General features: G+C 40.9%; 1 protein-coding gene across 2 annotated transcripts in view; it reads right to left on the minus strand.

Annotated features, from left to right (window-relative positions):
- Window positions 1-25,747, minus strand: part of Sms (spermine synthase) — a 50,198-nt gene that overhangs the window by 11,880 nt on the left and 12,571 nt on the right. The window contains exons 1-7 of one of the 2 annotated variants that reach the window (XM_075957500.1): window positions 19,080-19,260; window positions 15,956-16,076; window positions 13,044-13,137; window positions 12,461-12,525; window positions 5,872-6,047; window positions 5,047-5,201; window positions 4,496-4,585 (exon numbers count right to left, since the gene is read on the minus strand). In XM_075957500.1, coding sequence (XP_075813615.1) covers window positions 4,496-4,585; window positions 5,047-5,201; window positions 5,872-6,047; window positions 12,461-12,525; window positions 13,044-13,137; window positions 15,956-16,076; window positions 19,080-19,170 — 792 coding nt within the window. In that variant the 5' untranslated portion in view covers window positions 19,171-19,260. Of the gene's footprint in view, window positions 1-4,495; window positions 4,586-5,046; window positions 5,202-5,871; window positions 6,048-12,460; window positions 12,526-13,043; window positions 13,138-15,955; window positions 16,077-19,079; window positions 19,261-25,747 lie in introns of those variants that run through there. The other variant, XM_075957501.1, reaches the window with a different exon arrangement.

Here is a 25,747-nt window from a genome sequence, read left to right on the forward strand (position 1 = left end):
CTTTTACTGTCCTATTGTTTTATAAAACGTAATATATTGCAGAACTTTCAGTAGGCAAAGGCAGAGAAAATGTGAACACCCAGCTATATAGAGTTTGAGGCCAGCCTGGACTAGGTGAGATTTTTGTCTCAACAAAGAAAAAAAAACACTTCAGCTAACTATAATCCACACATTCATCCCATCTGAGAACATGCCTACCATATGTATGAAAGTCAGGATTTGATCCCAGCACCACAAAAAAGTTCATTTGACACCATCACAATCTGTTTTCTTTTTTAAAAATATTTATTTATTTATTATGTATACAATATTCTGTCTATGTGTATGCCTGCAGGCCAGAAGAGGGCACCAGATCTCATTACAGATGGTTGTGAGCCACCATGTGGTTACTGGGAATTGAATCAGGACCTTTGGAAGAGCAGACAATGCTCTTAACCTCTGAGCCATCTCTCCAGCACCTCTCAATCTGTTTTCTTCACTAAATTTTAACCCATGTAACCATCCCAAAGATAGACAATAAACTACTCTAACTTCAAATGTTTTATTCTTGTCTTCAACAATCCTATTAAACCCCTCACTTCCCAATTTAAAAGCTAAATTTTCCTTTGTATCTTAGTTTCCAAATCTAGGGACTAAGTTTACTGAATCTCTCTTTTCAATGGTTTCTAGGGTTAGTTGATTTAGTTCTCAAGCAAGTGGGTAGTCTAATATGTCAGCATCACTTACTAAATCTTTACCCAAATGAAATGAAATGTATTTTGGGCCTGGCGTGGTGGCACACATCTTTAAATCCCAGCATTATGCAGGAGGCAGAGGCAGGCAGATCTATGTAAGTTTGAGACCAACCTAGTCTACATACAAAGCAAGTTCCAGGGCTAGACTGTCTGAAAAAATTAAGAGAGAGAAGGAGGGAGGGAGGGAGGGAGGGAGGGAGGGAGGGAGGGAGGGAGGGAGGGAGGGAGGGAGGATAGGAAAGGAAAGGAGAGGAGAGGAGAGGAGAGGAGAGGAGAGGAGAGGAGAGGAGAGGAGAGGAGAGGAGAGGAGAGGAGAGGAAAGGAAAAAGGAAAGGAAAGGAAAGGAAAGGAAAGGAAAGGAAAGGAAAGGAAAGGAAAGGAAAGGAAAGGAAAGGAAAGGAAAGGAAAAAGGAAAGGAAAGGAAAGGAAAGGAAAGGAAAGGAAAGGAAAGGAAAGGAAAGGAAAGGAAAGGAAAGGAAAGGAAAGGAAAGGAAAGGAAAGGAAAGGAAAGGAAAAAGGAAAGGAAAGGAAAGGAAAGGAAAGGAAAGGAAAGGAAAGGAAAAAGGAAAAAGGAAAAAGGAAAAAGGAAAAAGGAAAAAGGAAAAAGGAAAAAAAAGGAAAAAGGAAAAAGGAAAAAGGAAAAAGGAAAAAGGAAAAAGGAAAGGAAAGGAAAGGAAAGGAAAGGAAAGGAAAGGAAAGGAAAGGAAAGGAAAGGAAAGGAAAGGAATCCATCTGGGATCATATGTTAGCAGGTTGTTACTTAACACATACTTCACATAAGTTCAAGTTCCCACGATATCCATCTCTTATCTGTCTACACAGTCTGTGTCCAACTTCCTACTTGATTACAGGACTACAGTAAATTAGCAATCAAAACAAGTCCTCTTCCACAATAATTGTTCTCATAAGTTCCCTTGGCTATTTTTAGACATTTGCTTTAATAAGAGCAACTTTGAAAACATCAATTGGCCTCACTCCCTTGGTTCTGATGAGAATTAGAAGAACAAATGAGAAGCAATGGAAACTGTTCTGCTATCACCAGGCACAAGATATCCCATGCCATTCCACAGACTCCATTTCATGTCTTTCAGTCAAATCACAAAGCTCACCACAGCCTCATAATACCTCTTGCTAAGTTCATTTAGCAGATTATTTTCAGTAGGATTTCCTGCCACACACCTCCCAATTTCCTTTCAGTGTTTTGCATTCAGCAGAAAGAAAGAAATTAAACTTTCCTAAATCACTTAAATCTTTAATCACTGAACTAATTTCTCAGAAGCCCAAGTAATAGTCAAGGTAAATTTCTTGGATTTTTCTAATCATTTTTATTCCATAATTATTTGATTTTATTATTATTTTTATGACTTCCACCTTACTTATTAGTGGCTTCAAAAATAAGCATAAACTCAGATACGCAGCATCCATAATTTGGTTCCTATTTCCAATGAAAATGACTTTTTGACACTTACTATAATTTTTACGTTATCATTTACTTATTAAAATTAAACCTCTGATATTTTCTATTATGTTTTGGTGGAATCCCTCTAATGCAATATCTTTATGTACGTGCATGAGTGTGCGCGCGCGCGCGCGCGCGCGCGCGCGCGCGTGTGTGTGTGTGTGTGTGTGTGTGTGTGTGTATCTATGTGTGTGTAAAGAAAGAAGACACCTTGTCCGAGTAGGTTCTCCCCTCCACTATGAGTCCTAGGGATTAAATTGAGGTTGTCAGATTTGGAGACAAGTGCCTTTACCCACTAAGCCATTTCAAACAGTCTAATAACAAATTTCTGAAAATTCTCATTTTTAAATTTTTAAAACTAAATTCTATTTGAGTATAACACAGAACTTTTTTAAAAGTCACTAAACTGAACTTTATTTTACTTGATAATTTTGTATGTGTGTACATAAACAGAATGTATACATACACATAGGTAATCCATCCTTAGTTTTCTAGGCATAGTACCTTAGTTTAGTCAGTATTAAGATTACTGTCATTATAAAAGAAGTATTTTTTGTTCCTGAAACAAATATAAACCAGAGTAGTTGTTTAAACATATGTAAAAATCTTTGCCTTTCTGAAAACAGCATTTTAATGGATTGTTGCCTTTGGTAGTGTTCAGGTGAGTCTGTCTTTTCCCAGATAAGGCTCCCACCCTGCTTGAGAGCTTCAGAACCCTTTGCACCAAAAAAAAGTCCAGACTCCTCCTAGTGTTCCTTTGGAGACATTGAATACTGCTACCCGAAAGAGCCATTGAATAGAAACAAGATGGGATAAGTGATTTATTAAGTTCCTATACCAGGTGGCTTTAACATTCTTTTGTCAAACAGTCTTTCGATATGTACCAACTAAACACAAAAAAATCCCACAAAGAACAGTCTTTTACCTTTGCTGCACATATCTGACCATCTGGCTCACCATCTGTGCCCCAGATATCCCATTTCAGGGGAATATTGGTTAGTTTCCCATTTTCACCATACCACTACTAGATTGTGTTGTTGCTCTGTTTGTGCTTCTGGTCTTTCCTTAATTTTTACATACAATTCATACAACCAAAAGCTGGGTGACAGGATTCTGCACTCCCTGTACTCTGCACTGATCTAAAGTGACCTCCACAACCTTGAATAAATCCCTTTAAACTTTCTAAGGTTCAGCTCTTCCCAATATAATAGAACAACATCTACAAGTTATGGTGTAGGGATTAAATCCAGCAGGAAGGGGTCTGGTCCATTATTTGTCAGACATGGGTAACTTTGAATTCAGTGTGAAGCAGTTCAATGCTATGCAGAGTTGAATTCTACCATCCCTTTTGAATCTATCCAACATGATAAGCTAACTGTACTATTTCTTGCCCTGCCCTTTGACCCACAAAACAATCATAACTGTGCTGGGTGGTGGTGACGCACACCTTTAATCCCAGCACTCGGGAGGCAGAGGCAAGCAGATCTCTGTGTGTTTGAGGCCAGCCTGGTCTACAAGAGCTAGTTCCCAGACAGGCTCCAAAGCTACAGAGAAACCCTGTCTCGAAAAAAAAAATCATAACTGCATTTTAAGGTAGAATTCCTGCCGCAAATTAGCATGCATGTAGTACAAATTCAAATTTAAATGTGCATACATTAGGGAAGGAAGAAGTGCTAGATAATTGACACCTGAAAGTACAGCACTCATCCAAATTGCTTACCAATCTGGAGGTGCACATTTCAGATGCTATTCAATTAAGTATTTGTTTGGGCATCTTGCTCTAACAAGCCCTCAGGTCTGTGAGAATGAAATGTATGCATCCCCACACATCAGAGTGGCTGCTCAACTTTCAAGCACAGTACAAGTTAAGACAAAAACTAATTGCTTATTTGCAACATGCTAATCAGCTACACCTACCAATTAAAAATCTGAATTCCTTCTGAAACACCAAGACTTCAAGGTATTATTCAGAGTAGCGACAGAAGGTTTTAAAAGTACATGACATCTATGCCGGGATTAATGTGGGCTGGAGACATCTCTCAGTGGTAGTAGGGACCTAGCATACTGAAGGGCCAAATTTAATCTCCAATAACATAAAAAAAAGTAACCTGAAGGAGTCCACACTGCAGGCTTCTTTCAGTAACTGTACACTCTCTACTCTCCAAGTATGAATAGATAATATATTCACACAAAGAAAGAAACTATCTTCTTAACCAATTATAATAAAAGGTGCAGGTCCAATTGATCTCTCGTGTATTTTTAATTTTAACTTAAAAGTATATTACCAAAGAAGCATAATTACCTGATAGCAGTCTCCTTTAAGATTGTCTAAGACATCTCCACATGTTCTTCGCATGAATTTCTTACATCCGTCAATTACCATTTGGTCAATGTCCAAAACAGATTAAGGAGAATTCGAATATATCAAAGAATTCTGAAATAGTAAATCTTCTCTAAAACATAAAGGTTCAGACATCTGAGGATCACACGTTAAAAAGTAGGTATTGTGGTGACTTTATTTTCACACTAAGGAATTCAAGTCCAAAGATGCCATAGGAAGGAGGACCAAAATCATTTACCTTGTTCTGTTTCTGTCTCTCTCATTCTCTCCCCCCTCACTAATTTTTTTATCTTTTAAAAAAATACGTATGTCTGTGCACAGCTGTTATAAACATGCACCACATACATGCCTGCTACCCGGAGGCCAAAAAAAGGCATCAGATATACTGAAACTGGAGTTACAGATAGTTGTTAGTCAGCAAATGGGTGCTTGGAACTGAACCCGGGTCCTCTGTAAGAGTGAGTCCTCTCTCTCCAGGCCCTGAAGTTGTTCTCTTATACAGTAAAGGATATCTCTACCATAGTGACCATCTTTGGTTTCAGTTTCACAATTTCACATAATATGCCCCCATCTCCACCTCCCAGGATCAGCACATCTTTGCCAGTGTAATCTTCTTTACCACTGCCCATGATGGCTCGAGTATATGCCACGTCACTCTCTGCCAAATCTAGGGAGGAGAAGAGACCCAAATGATCATTCTACCCAAATACACAAACCACCTGACCTGCTGAAATCTAGCTTGCAATGGAAATTTCCCAACTTTCAAAAGCTGTCCATAATGTGCAAGTTTGATTTTTTTTGATTGAGTAGTTTTCACAATCACATAAGATAAAGAGAACTAAGTTACTTAGACAGAAATACAATATTGAGAATGAGCTGATATTCTGAGTAATTAAAAGAAATGATACCTTTAAAGATGATAAGATATGCCATCTGGGAGCTACTTTCAAGATAATATTGTAATACAAAATGCAGCAGGGTTATATGAAACAACACTGGCTAACTCATTTGTATTCTCAAAGTTCCATGGAGAGTACCTGTAGGCTCAATGCATGAGTTTGTCTACTTAGATTGGAATTTTTTCATAATAAAATGCTATTTTTACTCCAGCAACTTGTACTTTCTAACTACTCATCAAAGGAAAATCTATTTCAAGACAAAGTTTACACAAACATCCAGACAACCCATAGGTTCATACAATGTAAGTGAATCCTAAAAGATAGCAGTGTCAGAATTAAGTTCAGACAAATCCAAGACAATGGCATTTTTCAGGAAAGCAGTGGCCACCCACACACATCAGAACTGTTATGCAACCAGGGTGGGAATGGGATACTTACTAACATCACCACTGAGGATGAGAATATTTCCAAACTGCTTTGAGTGTAGGATTTTAATGTTCTGATAAGGTGAATCTTCATCATACACCACTTCATCTATGTCGTACTCAACCAGGCGCCCATCAGCAGTAGGCCAGTATCTGTCGATGGCCCCTCCTCGAACAATGGGTGGTAAACTACAGAGGAGAGACAGGAATGAGTCTTTGTAGAACACTGCCTTACAAAAGGACTTGGGATGGAGAATATACAAAAGACCATGAGAGACAAGAGAGATGAGTTAGTGGTTAAGAGAACGTACAGCTCCTAAACAGACAACCCAAGTTTAGTTCCCAGCTAGTGGCTCCTCACAATTGCCTTGAACTCCAACTCCAGGGGACCTCTGACCGCTACCAGTACCTATACTCACATGTACATCCCCATAATTAAAAAGAAAATAAAAGGCAGCCATGTGTTTGTGGCAGACAGCCTCTTTAAAAGTGTAAAACAAATCCAAAGCTTGGACACTTACCTATTCACAATCACAAACTGTACCAAGTTGCAACAATTGCACAAAACTATTTCTTAAAAGAAAAAGAAAGGGAAACCTTTCTGGCAGGTTTTAAAATAAATTTATTTTTCCTAATGAAAAATTGAAGCAGAAAGTGGGCATGGTAGATATTACACTTTTCAGTACATAACACCAAAGGTCTGCAAAACCACATGGCCATTACTGTAATTACAAGTTCCATTATTTAGTACAGAATCCACCTTCAAGTATTCTGAGTTGTACCAATTATGTCCATCATAGTTGTTATGCTTTTGAATAAAGTTTCAAACACTGCGTTTTCTTTTCTTTGCCCTTCTTTGTCTAACCCTCATTTCACTTAGGATATTCTTTCTTATTCTTCTTCTCTGTTCCATTTGTCTCCAAAAAGTACAGATCAAGTATCTGGAAGTCATCCTTCCTGTGGATTTAGCCTGAGATTCTCTTAAATGGAGTCAGGTTGGCAAAGAGCACCCAGGTTTCCAAGCAGGAAACCTGAGTTATAGTGATATCTGCTAAACCTCTCTCTATCTGCAAATGTACCTTTGACACGAGGCAGGTTACTTTGTGGTATTCAGAAACTGAGTACTACACAATTATTTACCAGTGGCAATGGGATTAAGAAGTTTAAGACAAAATGAAAAGCTTCTCATTCTATGCTTTTGTAAATAATCAAGTGCTTCTGATATGGTGAATATACCAGAAACCACCAGCAGAGGACACTAAATGACAGGAGAAAACACCAAAAGGAGGATTAGTAAATGTAACCCAAACACAAAATAAGAATATACCGGAGACCCAAAAATGAAGTAGTACTTGGTACAGCTATGCAGGTCTGCAATGCTGGAACACATTATCTCTGCCTCACTTCCCAGTCTCCTCTCACCTGCTTCAAACAGTCCAGGCACAACCTGATAACAAGTTAACAAGACTATCTTAGACAGACAGACAGACAGACACACAAACACACACACAGACACACAGACACACACACCTGTAATCTGCTCCAAAGCTAACAAAGTAATTTCTCACAACTCTTGCCTTAGCCATTTCATCTTTCCAGGGAATGAATTTATCTTTCCAAGTATTAGGCAGACCTGAGGTATTTCTTTTGTTAGGTAATGCCTAGTTAAGATAGCCCCCAGACAGGTAGTGAACAGGACTGGAAGAAGCCCCTTCCTGAGATGAGTAAAGCAAGAGAGGGAACCTGTGGCAATAGGTGACTTTGATCAATCTCAATTACAAAACTATTTCTGCTGTGGGACAATGGTCTGTACCCTGTCAATTATATTTTAAATAAATGCTGATTGGCCAGTAGCCAGGCAGGAAGTATAGGCGCAGTGACCAGGCAGGAAGCAGAGGTGGGGCAACGATAATTCTGAGAAGAGGAAAGCTTGGTCTGCAGTCGTGACCCAGTCACAGAAGTAAGATGTGACTGCCTCGCTGAATAAGGCACCAAGCCTTGTGGCTAGTATAGACAAGAGTAACAGGCTAATATAAGTTATAAGAGTTAATAATAAGCCTGAGCTAATGGGCCAATCAGTTTATAACTAATGTAGATTCCGGTGTGATTTCTTTGGAACTTAACAATTGAGGGAACCGGGAAGGACAACATATTTCACATTAATAATAATAAAGATTGCTCAGTGAATAAAGGTGCTTTCAGCCATGTCTGACAAATTGAAACTAATCCATGAAAGTCATATAAAAGTGGCAGGATGGGGCTGGAGAGATGGTGCAGTGGTTAAGAACACTGGCTGCTCTTCCAGAGGACCTGGGTTCAATTCCTAGCACACACATGGCAGCTCACACCTGTCCGTGACTCTAGTTGCAGGGCTTCTGACATACAGAAATACATACAATACAGACACACACATGCAAGTAAAACACCAATGAACATAAAATAAAAATTTAAATTTAAAAAAAAGTGGAAAGACTAACTCTGCCAAGTTGTCCCTCTGACCTTCACACCTACCCACAATGTGGTGATATTTTGTTTGTGAACTAACAAATAAAGCTTGCCTGAAGGTGAAATTAGTTACCCATACAGGCCAGGCTATGGGTACATAATCCCAGCACTCAGGAGCCAGACAGATGGACCTGTGAGTTCAAGGCCACTCTGGGCTACACAAGATTGATTCCAACTAAAAGAGAAACAGAGCTAGGTGGTGATGGCACACACCTTTAATCCCAGTACTTGAGAGTCACACTCCTTTAATCCCAGCACTAGGAAGGTGGAGACAGGAAGAGATATGGCTGGGTAAAGAGAGAGATATAAGGTGGAAAGAGACAGGAGCACATTGCATTCAGTCTGAGGGATTCTGAGTCAGGACCTTGCCCCCTAGTATCTGACTCTGAATTTCTATTATTAAGACCAATTAGAATTTGAACTACACATATACATGCATAAAAACACTAAATAAATAAACGGCTTTTTAAAAACTGTTCCCATATATGCTGAACACAAAGTAAAGGATTTCAGGGTAGAAAATCCACCCTAGTTGACAGCCAGTCAGTTCTAACCGGTTATGTATGTCTGCTCTCAACTGGTTTAACATTGCTTTGGTTAACTTGAAAGTCTCTCTTCTCTAGATTTCTAAAGCCTGGCAAGGAAACAAAGATCTCTATCAGGATGTGGCAGCCATTAGCTTAATATGAATTCAAAGCAGCATAAAGTGTGATGCCCTGCAGTGGGCTACCAGGAGATCCCCAACAGCCCCACAAAAATCAACCTTTCCAATCCCATGTCTTCCTGGCCTCAACTACACTATACACATTACAAGAATTTTCCCCAAACTGAAACTTCTCGTTCCTTTCCACTTCAAAACACAAGACAAACTGAACAGACCAAGAGGTGAATGATCACCCAACTAGCGGGGCACCCCACTTTCTAGGCCTTCCATAACCCGGCAAAATCCTGGGGCCCCTCCCCCACCTGCAACAGCTTCTGTAGTCAGCCAACAGGCAACTTTCCTCTAGGTAGGCTGCTCCAACACACCCATCCCATTGATTGGACCCTGTAAGCTACAAGTCCCACTTTGCCCCCAAACCCTCCTGTCCCATAACCCCCACTCCACCACAACCTCAGAGGAACTCTGAAAAACAAGATGCAAATACACAGAGAGGACCAAGAGTTAGGCTGCTCCAATATCCTCACCCTATCCATCTGCCCCTATAAGCTACAGGTCTCACTCCGCCTCAAAGGAACTCTAAAGCACAGGCTACAACTGATGGAAGAATCAAGAGAGCAGATCAAGAGTGGACCAAGAGAGACCTCAGCGGCTCCATGAGACACCAACAGCGACAATACAGAGCAGACCAAGAACAGCTCCCAAAGATCCAGACAACAAATGTAAAGACTAGACCAAGAGGCAAAGATACTGCGGGCACCAAATGGAGGAAGAGATGGGTAGGCACCAATGCAAGGCACCAGTGCAAGAATTCATTCAACAAACTAAAAAGCAACATGGTAACACCAGAACCCAGTGATCATACAACAGGAAGACTTGATCATCCTAACACAGAAGAAGCTACATTTACACAATGGAGTACTTACAACTCAGTGGTTAAAAAAACAATGACATCTTGAAATTTGCATGCAAATGGATGGAACTAGAAAAAAACCATCCTGAGTGAGGTAACCCAGACCCAGAAAGATGAGTATGGTATGTACCCACTCATAAGTGGATAGTAGCTCTAAAGCAAAGGATTCGGAGCCTATAGTTCACGACCCCAGAGAATCTGAGTAACAAGGAGAACACAAAGAGAAGCATATATAGATCAACCTGGGAAGGGGAAATAGACAACATCTCCTGACAAAACTGGGAACATGGGGGTGGGGGGAGAAGGGAGGGCAGAGGGGGAGGAGGGTGGAAGAAGGGGGAGGAAGAGGAGAACTTGAGGGAATGGGATAGTTGAGATGGGGGAAAGACAGAGATAGAGAGCAAGGAAAGAGATATCTTGATTGATGGAGCCATTATAGGCTAGCAAGAAACCTGGCACTAGAGAAATTCCCAGGAACCCATAAGGATGACCCCAGCTAAGACCCTAAGCAATAGTGGAGAGGCTGCCCAAACTTGCTTTGCCCTGTATTCAGATTGATGACTATCTTAAATCTCACCATAGAACCTTCATCCAGCAACTGATGGAAGCAGATGCAGAGAGCCACAGAGGAGCGCACTGGGCTGAGTTCCCAAAGTTCAGTCGAAGAGTGGGAGGAGTGAGAATATGTACAAAAAGGCCAAGACCATGATGGGTCTTACCTAAGCTAACAGGAACCCACCAACTCTGGCCAGACAAGGAAGGAAGCAGCATAGGACCAAACTAGTCCCTCTGAATGTGGTTGACAGTTGCATGGCTGGGGCAGACTGCATGGCTACTGGCAGTGACACCAGGATTTATCCCTACTGCTTGTACTGGCTTTTTGGAACCCATTCTCTCTGGATGGATACCTTGCTCAGCCTAGATACAGAAGGGAAGGTCTTGGACCTTCCCCAAAGCAATGTGCCTCACCCTATCTGAGGAGTGGATGGAGGGTGGTATGGGAGGATGGGAGGAGGGAGGAGGGAGGAAGTAGGAACTTGGATTGGTATGTAAAATGAAAAGATAGTTTTTTTTTAAAATAAAATAAAATAGAATAGATAAAAAAGGAAAACACAAGACAAGTCTTTGTAGAAATCCCAAGGCTTCTCAGTTAAAACTTCTTATTCAATAACCACTACTGAAAAGGGAATAAGAATTTTAGATAACATTACCAAATTATCTGTTCTTAATTTCCTCTATCAGTGAGTGTCAGTTCCCACACAGAAAAGTGTAACTATCCTCTTCCTGTAATAGGGAGCGGGATAATGACAAAGTGTTTACAACAAGGTAATCCCAACTTCACATTCTTTCCATCCTTATTTTATAAAAAAGATGTTAAAAACAATGACAAACAAAAACAAGGTTTATGTTTTGATATAAAAATATAAAACTTGTGACCAGTCTCACTTAGAAAATTTCACCAACCAGAGTTCTCATAAATACTGAAGGTCAGAAATATATTCTTTTGCTTACCATTTGTGTGTTTGAGTCTGTACACACAAAAAGTACATTTTTTCTAAACATTTGTGTGTTTGTGTCTGTACTCATGATTGGGAAGGTCAGAAGAAAACTGTGGACAAGTCAGGTTTCTCCTTCTACCCAATGTTCTGAGGATTGAATTCAAACTGGGCAGCAAGTGCTTTTACTCACTTAGCCAGTTCTGCAGCCCCAGAAGTATACTCTATTTACTCACACCGAGAAGCGGCAGTGGTAAAAGTCAGAGTGCATTTTGGTGTGGGCCAATACATTTTCCCAGAGTCGGGCATGTTAAAATTCATATGGATGGAAAGGAAACTTGCAAGCAAGACAAAGATGAAGTCTGGAAAGTACTGTGGGTGTGGACAGAGTCAAGGATTACTCAACTGAACTTGGGTGGAATTTAAAAAAATCTGTATCCTCAGATCTCAAATATGCACAAATTTTACATGGGGATTGGTTCTTTCAATACTCTCACGCATCCCATTGCTCTTCCCCACCTAACCACAGGAGGCTAAATAATTACCTAGTTATCCTACATCTGCCCTGGAGCTTTCCTATGGGCTGATCAAACTCCACAGATTGAGTCATTAAGAGCTTAAACATCCTACCTTTGCCAACAAGATTTTCCTACTCTGAATCTGCTGTGAGATAAAGAAAACAGTATTCTATATTCTGATCATCAGTGATCTGGGTAAATTCCCTCCATGGCTGTCTGTACCTGGCTTTCTGCTCTTATTGCAATTACTCGGTATCATCTTTCTGCCTCATTATTGGCACCACCATCACTACCACCACCACCCCACCCCCATCCTGTTTGTTTTTACATATTTTGTCCTGTTTGCGATGGGATGAGTGGATGGTTCAGTTCACGGCGTAAGACAGTAGCAGACATTTGACTTTGATCTTCTCCACATCTTTTGCAGACACTAAGATCAACACTGCCATTCTGATTATTTTGCCAATTAAACAAATATTAAAAGGACATGGATGAGCAGGTGGACTTACCGCTTCACCCGCCCAGTACTGTCCTGACTCAGTTCTTTCATTTTTTCTTCTATTTTGTTCAAAAGCTACAATTAAAAGAAATCAGTGAGCTGAGAATATAAAGTGCACAGAACAACTAAATTACAGAGCACAGGCATAAGGCTATGCTGAGCACAGTGTGATACTGGCCCATACACAAGCTCCCATATGCCTACCGGGACTTCCTGGCCCAATTCCACACTCCCACAGTAACTCTCCCTCATGATGCTACCCTAACCACATTCTGAATATTCCCAAGAGAATAATGGGGCAGAATGCTAAAGAATACTGCAGGTGCAAAACTGTACGGGAAGGTTCTATATTCCCTCCAGCAGGAAGTGAAACCCATTCTTTGCATTCAGGAAGTTAAAAGGAAGGCTAAAAGCTAGGTTTCCAAATCATCTGAAGATTAATTCTTCTGTCAAACTACTTACATGGAGGCAAGTTTAAATTTCAGCTAACCTGAAAGTCAACATTCATGAAGCTAAGCAGACTTTAAGAATCTTAAATCTGAAGAAATAAAATGCATCACATTTTGAAATGGGTAAGAAAAGTGAAAACCAACCCTGTCCGTTTCTTGTTTGCCTTGTGTGTCAGTGTCGTAACTCTGAAGATCCAGCAGCACCAATCCATGGGGATAAATCCTCAAATTGGCAAAGCTACAAAAGAAAGTGTAGTTTTACTGTTAGAAACTGTTATCAGGGCACTTCAAAGAGAAAAGATGCAGTCCCAATCAAGACTAAAAGGCAGTTCTTTTTTCCTTCAATGTCAAAGTTAATTCTCTAGCCTTCTTTTCAATTCCAATTCAGAGGTGAAAAGTGGGACATGGTCACCTGTAGAAGATTCAGAGGACAGGGCCAAATACTAAGCTTTTCATTTTACTTCTTGGGCCTGAAATTGATCTAAGTCTATGACTGATTCATATTACCTAACTCTATAAATTGATTCAGTCTATGAATCTGACTTTGTGCTTGTGTATGTGGGGGGAAGAGATTGGCCAGGAGTCCTAGGTCACCTCCCAAACACTGAAATTACAAGCATATGCCACCCTGCCTTTGTACATGGGTTCTCAGAAGGAAACAGATCCTCACAAGGCAAACACTTAACCATCTGGGCTATCTCATCCCCTGTAAGCATGTGATTTTTAGTTCTGTTTTTGGTTTTCCTGAGCATGAGGCCTGTCCTGGAGTATAGATAATATACCCAGTGTGATCCCATTGAAAGAAACTGTGTTTCCTTCTACCAGCAAGTATTAATTAAAATTAGCTTCTTGGCTAGCTAGGGTTAACACTTTGTGCCCACTTACCCTTCTCCAGTGCTGGAATTTTGTCTGGCTTGAACTGCCTCTGGTACTTGATTTTTACAAAGGGTCCCCAGGAGATTCTGTCAGATTTAATTAACCAGGAGAAAGGGAAGACTGGGAAGGGCAAACTGGGCTCTCCCAACTAACCTACAATGTTCAGTGCTAGCTGGAAGGCTAAGAATGGTGTAACTTTTGAAAGAATTGTTTACATACAAAAGGGAAGAATGTGTGATGCAACCATTACGAGTATTTTAATCTAAACACTTACTTTCGACCTGGTAATGCAGGCACACGCCTTTAATTCCAGCATTTGGGAGGCAGGGACAGGTGGAGCTCTGAGAGTTGGAGGCCACCCTGGACAGCCAGGGCTGTTACACAGAGAAAACCGTCTCGGGGGAAAAAAAACAAAATAGTAACAACAACAACTTACTTTCTACATTGGTCTCCTTTTTTAGAATTGGCCTCAGGGACTCACCTGAAGGTATTATTTAGTCCTGAAATATATTTCCCCCATCCTCCCACACATTCTTTCATTTTGCTTTCAGAAGCAATTTCTGAACGATTCTTGACACTCAAAAGATCCCTTCTGAAGAAAGAATAATTCTAAGGGCTTTGTATACAAATGGAATTGTGACTGGAAAGATATAAAGAACACTGTTTGCTCTTCCAAAGGACCTGGGTTCAATTCTCAGCACCCACAAGGCAACTGAAAACCATATGGCCTCAGGCATTACATGCAAATGGTAGAAAGACATACATGTATGTAAAATATCCAAACGCAGAAAATAATTTTATTTATTTATTTGTTTGTTTGTTTATTTAGGAGACAGGGTTTCCCTGTGTAACAGTTTTAGCTGTCCTGAAACTTGCTCTTGTAAAAAAAATTTTTTTTTTGGTTTTTCAAGAGGGTTTCCATGTGTAACAGTTCTAGCTGTCCTGCAACTAGCTCTTGTAGACCAGGCTGGTCTCGAACTCACAGGGATTCACCTGCCTCTGCCTCCTAAGTGCTGGGATTAAAGGCATGCGCCACCACAGCCCAGCTCTTAATTTTTAAATAAAAAACAGATAGGTAAAGCTTTGTTACAGAGGCTTGAGAGATGGCTAAGACTGGAAAATTTTCACCTTTGTGTGAAGGAACCCATCAGGCAGCAGTGTTCAACATGCTCTAATCCACAAAAAAAAAAAAAAGAACCACAGCAAAAATAGAGTGAGGGTACATGACAAAGAGAGACTGAGTATAGGCCTACATGAGACACTGGGCTAGAGGAGAGCTGAAGGCCCTCTGTTTTTGGAAGCCTCTTAGGTAACTGAAGCAGAGCACAAGAGAGAGAGCTGAGGAAGGCTAGTGGTTCTACTGAATATAGGGCACTCTAAAGGAAGAAGTTATCACTTTAGATATACCTGAGGCAACTGCTAAACACATACATGAAGACTGGCCACATAGGCAGAATATGAGTCTGCGCTTGGCTTACCTTTGAGAAGCATCCCCCACCCCCTTACCCTCTACCCCATCAGTCCTCTCTTAGGGTTTCTTGTAACCTTCCATTTCCAACCTCCAGGATCTCTTCCTCCTTTTTCATGATACCCTTTCTAGTTTCGTGACTGACAAACATAAACACACACACATGCAATTTTAAATGTAGTTTCCATGAGATAAAACACAGGATATTCACCTTCCTGAGTCAGACTTGTTTCCATCCTGTGTTTTACTATGGTCTTTAGTTAAAAATAGTCTCTTTTAACAATGCTCTAGCCAGCAGCTGTAGCAACAATGCAACCAGTGCCTTGTTGGAAATGCAACAGGGGAGGAGGGAACTCTGACCTAGAACCACTGGAGCAGAAAGTCTGAGGTGTGTGTGTGGCGAGGTGGGGGTGGTGTCCAGAAATCGGTTTTAACCAACTCCACATCATTGCCGGCCAAATATCACACTGTTTCTGTTGCCAAGTGTCTTGGTTTGGTCCTAGTCACATAGAAGAATCACTAGGGCTTTAAAGAAATAGAGGTCCAGGTCCAATGGCCTTCTGCTCTGGGGGAAATGCCTGGGCAGGAAAAGGTTGTAAAAGCACCAAATTTTAGCCCCCTCTAAAATTGTCAAATGACAAAAAAAAAAAGTTTGGATATCATCCCCTAGCCCCAACTTTGTTTCCATCTAAAGCCCATGAGATCACCTTACCTGCCGTTTTTGTTCGTGTAGGTTGCTAAATAGCCATGGTCCTGCCAGGTGTGCACTGACTCTGTCATCCCCTGCTCCTGAAAAATGGACTGAAGGCCTTTCAGAATGGCCTCACCGTCAGCTGGAAGACAGGAAACAAGGGGCGGTGATTAGGAAAAAGGTATCCAGAAGAAAAGCTAAAGGCCGAAGTGTGAGTTCAGTAGTAGAGTACTAGCCAGTATGGCTGGGGCCCTAGGCTCCATCCCCAGCACCACAAACATTCAAATGAAATAAACTAAATACATTAATTAAATAAGTAAAATCAAATTTAAATAATTAAATTAATTAAATAAAAAGTAAGAAAAGCTAAAGTGAGTGACACGATCTGATGACTTACAAGAAAATCTAAACATTCTCCACCCTGTACGGAAAGGCTACAAAGAACACTCGGCTACCCAATAAGAACACAAGGAATGACCACAAATACCAAAAACACAGGGAAATAACCATTCAATGAAACTAAAGATTTCAAAAGAATGAGGTTCCATTTTCAGCTAAATATATTAGTGGGAACACATAGTCCTAGCAAGGGGATGCATACCAATTATTGATGAGCTTCATTACCAATAGGAATTTTTGTTTTATTTTCTGGATGTTTACAAAAGGAAACTGTTGCTGATATAAACAAAAAAAATAGAAATTAAAAAATGACATCCAGTAACAAACTCGTAACCAGCAAAAACTGAACAATCCCAACAGAAGAAACTACTGGGTCGTGAGTATTTCCTCTCTCCATCCTGCCCCACCTCACAACTCGCCCCTCAGTGTAGAGCTTGGCACCATGAACTAACTGGCTGGACATGCATGGTGGCTCTGGAGGCTAAGACAGGAGAATTTGCCAAGAGTTCAATACCAGCCTGGCTACAGTGTGAGTTCCAGGTCAGTCTTGGCTACAGAGTGAAGCCCTGTCTCAACAAAACGAAAGATAACAAATCAGCATTCATTAACCTCCAACAGGCTCATTTGGCAAAGTCAGAATCTCCAACAACATGGCAATACTTGAAAGAGCAAAATTCAGTTTATCCTGCAATTATATCTGCAAAGCAGCCATTCCATGAAAAAGGTAAATGAAGAATCAATGTAGACTGGCTCCTCATGGGGGAAAAAAAAAGAGAAGAAACAGGCCTTTACTAGGGAAAGTCTTTTGCAGATGTAATTGAATTACATATCACCAGATAAGGGCATCTAGACTGTCTACGTGGGCTTTAAACCCAATAAGTGTCCTTTTAAGAGACAAAAGACACAGGGAAAATGAAGGGCAAGTGACTTGATAGCCAAACTGAAGGAGCTTAAGTCATCTCCAAAACAAAGCCTCAAATCAGACAGAAAGGCAGGACACAGAATCATGCCATACACCCATTCCAACAAAAGCAGCTGGGAATACAAGCGGCAGCCCAATGAATCACTGAATTCTCTTCCTAGCAAAACCGTACCTTTGGCAAACCCATTTGTCAGAAAATAATCCAGCTTGCTTTGTTCTTCTGTAACTGGTTTTAGGAAATTAAAACAGAAAGTCTGAACTGTATCTCCAGAACTACAGCATTTAAGACAACCCATCTCCCCTAAAATGTATTTCTGGGGGCTAGAGATGATTCCATCTGTGTAAAAGTACTGGCTGTTCTTCTAGAGGATCTGAGTTTAACTCTCAGTACCAACATGGTGGCTCAAAACCATCTGTAACTCCAGTTCCAGTCGGGATCCAACATCCTTCTGGCCTCTCTAAGCACCGCATGCACCATAGTGCAGTCACGTTGTGCTGGCACAATGTCAACTTAGGTCAATTGGACACACAAACCTGAGTTATCTGAAAGGAGGGGAACCTTAATTGAGAAAATGCCTCCATAAGAGGGGGCTGGAGAGATTGCTCAGTAATTAAGTTGTTCTTCCTGAGGACCAGGGTTCAATTCTCAGCTTCTACATGGCGGCTCACAAATGTCTCTAACTCCAGTTCTAGGGAATCCAGCACCCTCACACAGGTACACATGCAAGCAAAGCATCAATGCGCATAAAGCACAAATAAATCATTAAAAATTTTAAAAGATTTGCCTGTAAGGCATTTTCTTGATTAGTAATTGGTGGGGAAGGCCCAGCCCACTGTGGGTGGGGCCATCCCTGGGATGGAGGTCCTGTGTTCTATTAGAATGTAGGCTGAGCAAGCCATAAGAAAGCCAGTATGCAGCAACCCTCCATGGCCTCTACATCAGCTCTGGCCTCCAAGTTCCTGTCCTACTACAATTTCTATCTTGGCCTCCTTTGATGGACTAGGATGTGGCAGCATAAGCTGAATAACTCTTTCCTTTCCTCCACAAGTTGCCTTTTGGTCATGGTGTTTTATCTAGCAATAGAAATCCTAACTAAGACAAACATGCAGGCAAAACACCCATACACATAGAAAAATAAAAAGGGGGAAAAACATTTGATTTGCAAACTTGATCACATGAATGAAACCTGTTTAAATTCCGTTTACTTGGCATCATAACCTGTTGGATCAGTACACTGTGCAGGTGACTGAGCCGAACACAGTGCAGGAAGGAAAAGAAAACCCAGAACAACAGAAGCTACTCTAAATGTGGAAATCAATGTGTCATTATACAGTTCTCCTTGGCTAGACAGATGTTCTCTGTTTTGAGAGTGTATAAAACAAATAATCACTCCTGGTAAATGGCCTCAAGGCTGTGTTCTTGTTGGCATGCTACAAAACAAAACAAACGAAAGGGGGAAATCCAGCATTATCCTGGATGTGATGGACCAGGAACTGGAACCTGGTGTGGCGAGCTACTATAAACTCAGTTACCTGGGCCAAGGAAATGGGATGCTTCAGATGCCATGCAAAGTTCTTGATTTCTGGCCAGCATGGTAGCCATCCCTTTTTCTCACTGGTACAACTAACCAAAAGGCATCATATGGACTAAAAGCACCCCTCTGGCCAGGCTAAAGATAAAAACCAAAGGGTTAAAAAAGAAATCCAATTTGAAGTGTTACTTGTTTCCACACTATGGGCATTACACCCCTCCACCCTAATTTAGTAAAACCAGGCATGTCTGAATGAAAGTGTTTGTGGAAGGCTAATTATTTACTTACTCACCTGCCCAGAGTGTTTTGTGAATCCTGGATCCTGTGGGTGTCTTGAGTGGGCCAGCCTTGCCAGGAAGGTGTCTGTAGGACATTGGGGTCATTTTATTTGCTTTACTGCCCACTTCACATCCATTTTTTTCCTGATCTGGGGCCTCTCTTGTTATCCCTGCTGTACTCAGGCCCTAAAGACTCTGGAGGGAAGAAAGGGGATGAATAGTCCCCTTTTACAAGAGTCAGGGTTTAATGGAAGACTGAAAGCCAGGGCTCTGAGCTCTGGTGGTGACTCACTTATCTTGATCTTAGGTGCTCAACAGATGTTTGTGCAGGTAAATGAAATTCATTTTCAATTAGCTAAATTCACAATCATTATTATTTTATCTCTACATAGTTTAGAAACCATCTAGATCAGTGGTGTTGAATCCTAAGTGCACATTATAATCACCTGGAGAATGATTAAAAATTCCCATGCCATCTGCTTGACCAATTAAATAAAAACCTGAGTGTGGGACCCAGGAACCAATATTTTTAAAAACTCCCTGAGAATTTCCAATGTGCAGTTATCTAAACCATCCTGTGCAAAAGAAAGAGCTGAAGGTATAGCCCTTACCATGTGCAGTCCTGAGTTCTATGTCCAGGACTAAGAAATAAGGACCCTCCACCCAGCATTTTCACACTAAATACACTCAAATTCAAAAAGCTACAGAACATACTCAGGGTGTGTATTTGATAAAAACATATTATTTGCATCTGAAATTCTCAAGCAACAAAAATAAAGCCTAGCCAGGCATAGTGGTGCATGCCTTTAATCCCAGAGAAGCAGAGGCTGATAGATCTCTGGAAGTTTGAAGCTGGTCAGAGCTATTGAAACTGTCTCAGATAGATTAGATAGATAGACAGACAGACAGATAGTTTTCCTCAAGATAAAGTCTAAACTCTACTAATTAAAGTCATTAGTATTCCATGAAATGCTCCAGAAAATGCTTTGCAATACTGAAAACCTAACCCTCATGCACGTATGGTACACAACATGTAACTTGACCCAAAAAACTGGGTTTGCTTTATCAGCATACCTCAATATTCAAATTGGGGGTGAGAGTAACAATTTATGAAGGACCAACTTGTCCCTTTCAGGACGTTAAAAACTCCAGTCATCTATCAAATGTCAAGGATGCATGGCCCTTGACAAAAAAAAAAAGTGCCCAAGTTCAGGAAACAGGAGAAAGAGTAGTAAATACTTTTGAGAACTACTAGATACCCTATACATGGTGAAATGAGAGTGAGACCGGAGGATACCCAAATTTGACAAAACAAGGTAGGACAGCGGCATCATAAATGCCTACAGATCAGGAGAAAATGTTAAGAAGATCCGAAGGCTAAGAGATGAATGTACTTTAAAGTAGACATAATAATCCAAAGTAGGCCAGTAAACTGCTGTTTGGAAGTTCTGAGAAAATTTATTACAATGGCCAAGAAAGTTGAGGTATAACATAACCTTTGAATTAGTACTAAGAATCTTCCAAAAGGCTCCAAACAGAGTGACCTCTCCCAAGGTAAACATATGTTCTTTTTCTAATGAACAACACAATGTTCCCATTTCTAGGATGCTACCTTTGTTTATTTGACAACAACTTATGATGATGTGGCATATATATATATATATATATATATATATATATATATATATCACCAATAGCAAAAACAAAAGAAAGGACAATAGGAATGGAAAAAAGAAAAGAAACTGAGACCTAAATGTCAGGCTGGAGAGAGCGTTCAGTTGATAAAGTGTCTGCTATACAAAAATGAAGGCTTTAGTTCAATCCCCAGAACCCATGTTTAAAAATTAAAGCCAGGCATGGTGGAACACACTTATAGTCCCAGTGTTGTGGAGTTAAAGGTACAGCTAGGCAGATCCATGGGGCTCACTAGCCAGCCAGCATAACCTGAGCCTCAGGTCAGTGAGAGAGTCTGTCCCAAAAAGTAAGATGGAAAGAACCTGAGGAATGATATACAAGGTTGACCTCTAGCGTTCATACATACTTGCACACATATCTCTCTCTCTCTCTCTCTCTCTCTCTCTCTCTCTCTCTCTCTCTCTCTCTCTCTCTCTCACACACACACACACACACACACACACACACACACACACACACACACACACACACACGGGCGGGGGGCTAACTGTCATCTCTCCTACCAGGACTCTCTTTGAGAAACTCCTCCTCTGACCCCTCGCTCCAGATGGCTGAAGGCCAACCTGTCTGTGCTGCTGGACTCCACCTGCTAGGCAGCTGTTCACACAGTTCCAATCTGAAATCACAATCCGGCTCATGGTGTCTCTTTTTCTAAGTATAGAGGATGAAGCTCTGTAATCTCAAACTCTAAAATTCACTTATAATATTCTATGAAATAGCAAATTCAGACTGTATATAAGTTATATCTGAAACATAAATAAGTAGCTATAGAAACACATAAATGTTGTATTTAAACTTATATCCCATCACCAAACCTATAAATATTCAAAAATTAAGTAAAAAACATTTAATGTACAATCTAAAACACTTCTGGACTCAAGTATTTCTGGTGAGTGAAACTTTACCCGAACCATTGGCCACTTAAGATGTACCTAAAATAGTACCCTCCTACCAACCTTTTCCTACAAACCCCCAACACAGTCTCTGCTCCACCCAAATTCCCTGGCTGGGACACATCTCACTTGGAGACCTAACTTCCTCAACCATAAAATAGACCAGCTGCATGTGCCGCCATAGGGTAAGCAACAGGTTAGCTGGAACGACCTTAGGAGCCCAAGGAGACATACTGACTAAAAACCCAAGATGCTGATAAAGACAGAAAATTTGTCATGCCTTCAGTCCAGGTCCTTCTTCATTTTTAGGGAACAAAATACACCTTATCAAGCCCAGTACATTAGAGGGAATTTGGCAAATTCTAACACTTGGGACTTTGATGTATGGCTTTACATTTTTCAAATTAAAAAACTACTCTTAGGAAAACTATGGCCTGGACACACTGAATGTCTTGAGAAATTTCTAAAGCTGTAAAACTCCAGCTGTGTCTTATGAACAGATGCCGTCTTTCATTCAGAGTCATGGGACTCCACAGCCAACTCAGCTGGTCATCCCATGGGCAGTCTTAAATCTCCTCTATAAGAGGAAGGAATTGGAACAATTTTTTTTCTCTGCACTGTTTTTGGCTTTCACATTCACACAGCATCTGGCTTCTGAAATGGGAGGGTGTTGAATTTCTATTCTGGTCAAGCATACTTTTAATTGTAAAGCCTGGGAATTCCATACCTCATCATTAATCCCCCACCAAAACTACTCTCCCACAGTAAGGCTCAAGCCATTTAAACTCCATGGGATGTTTAAACAGTCTCATCATCACAGGCTAAAAGTGATGAGCTAGAGACAGAAAGCCACTCCTACAGCAGCTGCAAACTAAGCCACTCCAACTTGGTCTTTCCAAAGCTCTGAAGCTTTTACATGGAAAGACATTCTGCAGCCGCCTGCAGGGAAACTACTAACACACCAAAGTTCTTTCTCCTAAACCCCAGACTCACTTTAGCGCACATTCAAAGCTAAATAACTTAGGCTTAAGCCATGTAGTTTCCTTCACACATCAACTAACTTTGGGGTTTTTTTGTTTTTTGGATAATCAATCCCAAAAGAGGAAGCAAGGAACACCAGAACACAATCCACTTTGAAGTTTCTTAGTCTCCTTAAAAATCCATTTGAGGGGGTGGTGGTGGTAGTAGTAGTAGTAGCAGGAGCAGCAATGATGAGCACCCAACTGCAGGCATTAATTCAAACTTGTAACTGTACACTAAAATGCCTTCTATGTGAATTATGGCGATCCAAAAAGAACTGTGTGTTCAGGAATTACCAACCACTGGCATGATTCCTTTTGTAAAAGACTATAAAGCACCACTCACAGGCTTCCTCTCACCCAAGTATTCCCTAAAGTCTCCAGAAATTTGCTGGTCTTTTTGTTTGGTTTGGTTGGGCAGTGTCTGTTTGGGGGGATGGGGGAGGTAGGGGCAGGTGTGATGGTTTTGTTTTTTGGGGTTTTTTTTTGAGGGGATGCAGCATGAATAATAAAAACCCAGAGACAGATATTGGGGTTCAACCTGAAGATCAGAAAAGCAAAGATCAGAAAAGCAAAGCAGCCAGCTACTAGAGTTCTTACCTCTACACCAAGGCCGGGTAAGCCTATTCTCGGTGTGACTGCAGAATGAGACCTTGAGCTCCTGTCTCCTCCTGTCTTCTATTCCTCTCTAGTGCTGGGATTAAAGGCATGCACCTCTACTGCCCAGCCTCTATGACCAACTAGTACGGCTGCTGGATTAAAGGTGTATGCCACCACTGCCTGGCCTGTATGGCTGACTGACTAGTGTGGCTAGCTTTGCACTCTGATCTTCAGGCAAGCTTTATTTATTAAAACACAAATAAAATATGACTATAAGGGAAGTGTTTAAATTTTTATTTATTTATGTACATTTGTAGTCTTTTGTCTAAATGCATGCATAAAATACATGCAGGTGCTGAGGAGGCCAGAAGACCGAATCAGATTCCCTGGAGCCAGAGTTACACCAGTTGCAGGCCACCCATCCAACATGAGCACTGAAAACTAGCTGAATTAGAGTGCCTTGGAAAGGCAGCAAGAGCAGCAAGGGTTGAGCCATCTCTCCAGTGCCTTGTTTTTTGTTTGCTTTTGTTTTGTGAGAGTCTATGTTGTTCAGGCTAAGCCCAAACTCCTGGACTCAAGCGATTCTCCTGCCTCAGCCTCCTTAGTAGATGAGACTACAGGCATGCATCACTCTGTGTGTGTGTGTGTGTGTGTGTGTGTGTGTGTGTGTGTGTGTGTAACAAGTGTGTGTGTAACAAGTGTGTGAAGCCTTCACAGGAAGTCTAAATTGCAATTTATATTTTTTAACTTTTTAACTTCAAAAAGAGTCTGTCCATATTTCTCAAGACATTCAGAAACCAAATAACTTTCCACGGATTAAAGTGAAGGTAAAAACAGGTGGTTCTGGATCCTAGACCAGTCAATCTCTGACGGTTTGGTTTTGTATTTTCAAGTCCAGTCTTCCTGTCTTTGTCTCTGGGTCTGGCTCTCTCTCTCTCTCTCTCTCTCTCTCTCTCTCTCTCTCTCTCTCTCAAACAACAGTTGGATGGCAATTAATCACCTCAAACAGAAGCAGATATGAATGTTTGGTGCAACGTGACTCATAACACCCAAAAAGCAAAAGCAACCAAAATGTCCATCAAGGTATAAATGGATGAGCAATGTATGTTACTATCCATCCTGTGGGCTGTTACTCAGCCACAAATGAAACAAAGTACAGATACACGCTACATTCAACATGGATGGATCTCAAAAACATAAAGAAGCCAAATATAAGGGACTAGAGAACACACAACTCTATCTCTATAATGTGATCATAAATGCTAACTCTGAAAGATAGCTGTTGCCAGAGCACGGGAGGAATCAATGATAAAGAAGTCAGAAGTGGGTCTGGAGAGATGGCTCAGGGGCTAAGAGCACTGGCTGTTCTTCCAGAGGACCCGGTTCAATTCCCAGCACCCACATGGCAGCTAAAACTGTCTGTAACTCCAGTTTCTGGGGATCTGATACCTCTGAGACCTTCACACCAATCCACATAAAATAAAGTTAAATAAATTATTTTTTAAAAAGTCAGAAGGAACTAGGCTAACAACTAGGGAATAACAAGGTTTCTTTCCAAAGCAATGAAAATATTCTAAGACTGACTATGGTGGTAGTCACAGAACTCTGTGGATATTATACTGAAAACTATAATACAGCCAGGGAATCATATATCCAAGTTGCATATGGAGTTTTAAAACCTGGTCCCAGCAATTCTAACAGGCTATGCTTGACCTGCAAGGCCTTATTGTTCTAGTAATCTAGGGTAACTGTGGGCTTAGATAAATGGCTCTTCTCAGCCTTAAAGGGGAATGAGATAGACATACTTTAGTACCTACTACATTAGGTAGACATACTTCTTAGTGATCACCAAGCTTTAGCAGAATCAAGCAGGAGTCTGACCTAAAGTAAAAAAGACAGGACACAAATGAAGACAGATGCCGGCTTTCATCTTGTTCTTAGTTATCTTGTGGGCCAATGTAAAGACTCAGTACCTTTAAGAAAATACAGGTTCTGGGCTAAAAGCACTTGCTCTTCCAGAAGACCTGGGTTCAGTTCCCAACACCCACATTAAGCAACTCACTACTGATTATATAATTCCAGCTCCAAGGGATTCCTATGCCTCCTTCTGACCACTGCAGGCACCCAAACACAGTTATGCACACATACACATAAATAAAATTTAAAAGCTTTTAGAAATTCAATTAGTGGTATCTGTTACAGTGTGGATCATAACTTAATAAAGAGGTCAGAATAAACTCAAAGAAATGAGCTGAGCCTTCCTATTCCTGTTTACTCAGAGATAACCAAGGAAAGACAAAGTCCCTCCAACACAAGTCTCTGCTAGGCTCAGGCACAGCTGCAAGACAGCAGGTAAAGACCACAGAGTAGGTAGGGAGTCTTTCTTTCTTTCTTTTTTTTTTTTTTTTGAGACAGGGTTTCTCTGTGGCTTAGGGAGTCTTTCCATCTGTTCTCATCACCCAACAGTAAAGGTCT

The sequence above is a fragment of the Microtus pennsylvanicus genome, chromosome X (genome assembly GCF_037038515.1).
Source record: "Microtus pennsylvanicus isolate mMicPen1 chromosome X, mMicPen1.hap1, whole genome shotgun sequence".
NCBI classification, from domain to species: domain Eukaryota; kingdom Metazoa; phylum Chordata; class Mammalia; order Rodentia; family Cricetidae; genus Microtus; species Microtus pennsylvanicus.